Source organism: Sander lucioperca, chromosome 19 (genome assembly GCF_008315115.2).
Source record: "Sander lucioperca isolate FBNREF2018 chromosome 19, SLUC_FBN_1.2, whole genome shotgun sequence".
Lineage (NCBI taxonomy): Eukaryota > Metazoa > Chordata > Actinopteri > Perciformes > Percidae > Sander > Sander lucioperca.
The window spans coordinates 19697703-19703532 of NC_050191.1; the positions used below are offsets into that span (position 1 = coordinate 19697703).

General features: G+C 39.6%; 1 protein-coding gene across 1 annotated transcript; it reads right to left on the reverse strand.

Annotated features, from left to right (window-relative positions):
* Nucleotides 1-13: 13 nt before the first annotated feature.
* Nucleotides 14-5271, reverse strand: pgm3 (phosphoglucomutase 3). Its single transcript, XM_031321966.2, has 13 exons — nt 5179-5271; nt 4312-4520; nt 3783-3967; nt 3526-3593; nt 3258-3391; nt 2912-3107; nt 2358-2515; nt 2189-2272; nt 2007-2105; nt 1700-1819; nt 1441-1563; nt 734-907; nt 14-652 (listed from the first exon to the last, which is right to left on the reverse strand). Exons 2-13 carry the CDS (start codon nt 4516-4518, stop codon nt 563-565), a joined length of 1638 nt encoding a protein of 545 aa, XP_031177826.1. The 5' UTR covers nt 4519-4520; nt 5179-5271; the 3' UTR covers nt 14-562.
* Nucleotides 5272-5830: the final 559 nt, after the last annotated feature.

Below are 5830 nucleotides of genomic sequence, written 5' to 3' on the forward strand. Positions count from 1 at the left end.
GACACACACAATCTTTTCCATGATTTATTAAAACCAAAGCAGCAAAGGCTTTCCAACGGACATTCAAGGGAAGAACAATTGATACAACTCCCCTCATGTAAACTTGTGATGTCACTCATAAAGCAAAGAAATGACCTACAGTAACCGGTCAAAAAGATTCCATTTAGTAGGAAGTTATAAGATAACCGAAAGTTAATTGAAACCATTAAAACCTTCTTAATTTGTGTGGGAATACAATTTATGTTTTAATTATGGCATATATACAGTTTATGTATCAAGTTTTATATTACACAGAAACCCATAATTTACTGGCAACCTGATGGAGATAATAACTGGCCATGAGTACCCCCCCCCCCAGTGCATCCCATATATTCACAATGATTGACAAATACAAAGAAATAGAGAACTAGAGTGCAATTAACAGTACAAAATAATTTGACACCTGACTGAAATGAAGCAATGTTAACAAAATACAACATTAGAGAATGATGCTGTCAACTGAGATTGCATTCAAAAAGCACCTATTGATTAGTCTATGTTGTATGATTGTGTGTATGTGTTTCTAGTGCAACGGTTTGGGTTCACCCCCCACTCCCCCAGCGAGACGATAAACCGCAAGGCTGACGTCATGTGCCAGGGCATCAGCGCTCTCCTAAAACAAAAACAATGTATCAGAGAATAAAAGCAAAAGGACAGACAAATGTCCAAAAGAGGACCAAAAATAAATTCTCACCTGTGTTTCTGCCTCGGCGTAAACTCTCACCACATCCTCGGTGCCGGAGGGTCTCACAAAGGAGCGCGCCTCTCTGTAATTCTTCACTAAACTGTCGATGGCCTCCTGCAGTCCTGCTGGGCTCACTGCCCGTCTCTCTGCGTCTGTTGTGTCTATCACCCTGCGGTCCGACACCTACAGCAACAAATCAAGCACAAATACAGCATACAATATATTTGTGTGGAAGTTGAAGTGGCACTGATGAGAGTACTACTTAGAGTTAAACTTGGAGTCTGAAAGTATTCTTGAGCAAGACACCGACACCCTACCAGGTCTCGGGTTACTGCAGTCACAGGTATATCAAATTGAAGTACTTTTATGTTGATAATAAAGGCCTTGATGGAATTTAAGGACTCATAATTCATGTCACTCTTTGGGTAAGACATGCTGTTGGTCAAAACCAGACCTAACCCTAACCCTAACCCAGCTCATGATTACTGTAAATTAAAAACTGCTGTTATATAAAAAATATCCATCAGAAGCAGCTCTTCAGGATGTGAAGTGTTGATACAAGGATAGAGAGAACTGAGGCCTACTCATTAATCTAGGTACAATATTTTTTACACATAATATTTCCTTTTACTTTTAGAGGGGCAAAGAAAAACAATTTCCCCACAGGATTATCTATCAGAAATATTATACCTTATAATACATAAGTGAATGAGTACCTTGACTTTGAGCTGCCTGTTTGGCAGGTCACTGTAGATGGCATCCCACTGCTGGATAGTCATACCCTTGATGGCTAATATGGCTTCGATCAGCAGCATGTCAGAAATGGCATCACCTACAGTCTTTAGAAGATAAAAACACATAGTAACACATCAGAACTGCGAGTGAGTGTAATAATACTGCTGTGTTTGCTTTAATGGTTCAGTAAAATTGTGTGTGTGTGTGTGTGTGTGTGTGTGTGTGTGTGTGTGTGTGTACCTGGTTGATGACGTTGACAGTGTTCTGCAGCAGGAGAGCTGCTCTCTTCCTCTCGTCATTGATGCTGGAGTTCTCAGCTAGCCGCTGGATCTTCTCTTCAGCTGCTTTACTGAACAACACCTAAACGCAACACATTATGACGCAGGCCTCAACACATCGCATAATGTTCTGATTTATATTACGAATCCATTAATCACATCAGACACACTACAACACTGTCACAGAAAATAATGGCTTTTATTATTATGCTAGATTTGTGATGGTTGGTGCTTCATGTGATCTGTTTAAGTGTGTCTGATCTACTCACAGTTCCATGACCGTTGGCCTCGAAGTACACACCAATATCAAACTCCTGGGCTGCATGATGAAGGTGCTTCACTCCAGTTTTAGTACACCTCACTATCACCTAAATCACATGAAAATGTTTGAACTGATTCATATATATATATATATATATTAAAAAAAAAAAACGCACTTGTGTTTTCTCACCTTCATTGTGTCTTCCAAATAGTTTGTTGAGCTTCCGTTAGCATAAGCAGTTTGCACCACTGCTATCTCCAAGTCCAGACCAGCCTGTGTGAACAGAAACAAACTATTTACTAAAAGTTTGCATGCATGTGCCTAATTATTGTTGTCGGGTTTGTATTTGAGAGCACACCTGGGTGAGCAGCTCTTTAAGGAAAGTGCTGATGAGAGTAGCAATTTTGTCTCCATCCAGCAGGTGAAATTGTCCTTCAGAGTCAGCGTAGTAGTAAACTATTCGGTCAGCGTCACCGTCAAAGGAACAGCAACGCTCTCCTGGGTTCATCTTAATGCCTTCACACAGAGAGACAGAAGAGGAGAGAGATGCAAGATGGAAGTGGTACATTTAAATTAAAAAAGTTTTCTCTCGGCCGTACACGTTTATTTGGAACTTCTCTAACAAACTACATTTATAGGGAAACAGAAATTTGCACAGATGTAAAAAAAAATCAATCATGTCATTATTTTGGCAATTTGCTGACTGACTGTCTCTATCTTGTGGTCATATATTGCATCTGTGATTTCATAAACCACAGAAACAATATATAATATCTACTGTTTTGGTTGTTACTCTATTTATACTATACTTACTAAGCAAATAAAAAGTATTTTCCTTTTGAGACAAATCGTTTCCATCTGCATCAAAACTTTTGTTGCTTCTTCTGACAAGTTTAAAAAGTGAAGACGCACCTGTTGGAGGTTTTTGCTGCACTTTGACAAAGTCAGCCCCACACTGGTGGTTGAGCTTTCCTTTACTGCCATCGTTGAACAGCGATATATGCAGCTCCCTCTTCAGGTGACTCTCCATCTCACGCACCTTTAGGGCCCCGATACCATTAGCGCCGTCCACAGTGAGGTGCTTCTGGTCGTCTGTACAATTGGACGCCTACCAGAGAGAAAAAGATGGAGGAAGGTAGAAAGGAGTGATTCCTGGACCTAGATGGATATATTGCAAAAACACATCCACACCAACACAATAAAATGTACAGGGCTTGAATGAATTCATGAGAACACATGACACGTCCTAGTTTCTTACATTTTTCGTGAGCTGAATGAAAGCTTGGCAGAGTTTCTTATAGTATCCTTCCACTGTGGCTTCTCCGTATTTACACTGTGTGTTCTGACAGCAAACCATGTAGTGGAGCTGTGGGGTGGTCACCAAACCATAGTCTGATGCAATTAGATGAGAGAGTCAGAAGGCAGATTAAAGCAAGAGGAGAAGACAAAGGGTATACAAATGAATACAACTATCTAAGTAAACAAATTAATTAAATATTAGGGTATACAAGTTTAATTTACCCCACCTTTGCTGTGACCACCGAGTGCAGATACTCCATCCAGTACTGCCTGTGAAAGGCTGGCACTGCTGCTCCTATAATTAGATATAGTGACACATGTTTTCTAGCCTTTTGTATCATGAAATAATTTGCTATCACAGTAAAATTGAAATTGATAATACAAAAAGGCATAAAAAGTCATAAAAGTGCATATCTGCACTGTTACCTGGATAGCACAGGTGTATTTATAAAATAAAAACAAGAAATGACTTAAGATCATATACCTGGTGTCTTTGCCCACAAACACATTAGCTTCCTGGCTCATGTTTATGGCCTCCTTCTTTATAATGTCCTGCAGAGCAGCGAGCAAATCTTCCTGCTCAGCGTTGGCCAGCTGGGTGGCGTAGCCCTCCCATGTCGGCGTCACCATCTCTCCCATGGGGTCAACCAACTTCACCCCGTTGTCCTCCTGCATGAGTGCAGATATGGATATATATAGAGAGATATAGATATAGAGGTATATATAGAGAGAGACAGGAAGAAGTTGGAGGGGAGGATTATGATTATGATGCGTTTATAGAGTTGTTTAAACTGATAGGATCACATAAAATTAGCTAAGGGAAAGGGAGAGGTGGAACCTGTCAATCTTCTATTGAGAATATGATAAGAAAACAACATTATGGGGCAAATAAACAAGGTTATGACTAGGAAATACAACCAATAATCTAAAAATGTCCACACAGAATACAAACTAAATCATAAATCTATGGCAAGATGCAAAGAGAAATTAATATTTCTGAATGCCTTTCTCACCTCAGGGTTGTGTGATGCGGTGACCATGACTCCAATGGTGGCTTTGGTCTTTTTGGAGCGGAGAGTGGCCAGCAGTCCCATCCTAAACATGATGTGGTCCAGCTGTTTGGCATTGGTCCTGAAACCAGCGGTACCATACTGCAAAACCAACCCTGCAGGCTTGGGGTGCAGACCAGACTGCTTTGATACTTCCTTAAACTGGGGCATAACTGAGACACATTATAAAGACATAACAAGCAGATCAGTTAGTGGAGGAAGAAGTATTGAGGTCCAATACAAAAATCAAATTCAATCAATAAAATGTTAATTTAAAGTACAGAAGTAGCCTATTATCACCAAAATGTAGTATCCAAAGTATCAAAAGTATGTATTACGCAGCAGAATGATTCCTGTCCTATTTATATCATAATATTAGAGGTTTATCATTACTAAATCACTAGTATTACTCCATAAAGAAGTATTTTGACATAGCTGGTTGGGGCTGACCAAATTTGAACTCTTTTATATAAACTATTCTGAGAAAACTTTTGAGTTGTTTGTTTTTTAAACAGATTAATAAAACATATTTAATATGTTTTTGAAATACCTACTGACAACAACGCCTAGCCCTAGACCAAGCTTTCATATAACATGTCAAAGGACAAGAAGAGGGCAAAGTTTGCACCAAATTACAGCAGCAGTCTGTCGCCTACTAAACAGATAAACTCAATAAACTGAATCATAGCCTATCAATTCAATGACAGAGCAACCTATTAACTAGCTGAAAATACATTAACACACCGCTAAAACAGTGCTACCAGCGCTGAACGTAAGAGACAAACTAACGTTGTAAATGTAAATGCATTAACTTGTTTTTCATTCACTTACTGGGTTGTTTTCTGGATGTTTAGCAGTGAAGCGTTGTCATGAAACGCTTCCTGTTTCTTCTACCCACTGACGACGTGGCTACAGTTCCGTGTACGTCACGTGACGCAAGTACGCATAGCGTGCCTTTTCCCCATGCATGAATTTCTCCAATAGTGTGATGCACAGACGCCCTGAACACCACAACCGAACCAAATCTCTAACTGCAATTATATCTTATTGTATTTTATTTGTTACATGCATGTTTGTAAAAAAAAAAAAACAATAACAAAAAAGCAAACACATTTTAGGCAAAAATATCTCAGAGAAAAGCATTAAAACGCAATTCTAGGCCAAGCCAACTGCTCTGTTTGTTTGTTTCTTAACAGAATTGTGGGCCAAATTATAAAACGGATCTATTTGACCACCTTAGCTGATCATAACCATACAATCTAAACGTGCAAAGTGTAGGCTATTTAGGCAAACAGAGGATCTGCTTACAGGCCTATCTACCGAAAAATGTTTTCACCTTCATGATCTGTCATGGCAGGTTTGCACTGCATGCTGTGCGTGCAAACCCGTGTGATGCATAGCCTACATGCAGCGGCACATAAGCCACCATCACGCTCGTATATTAACCCTTTGGCGCATAGTGATATGAGTTTCTTATAGCCTA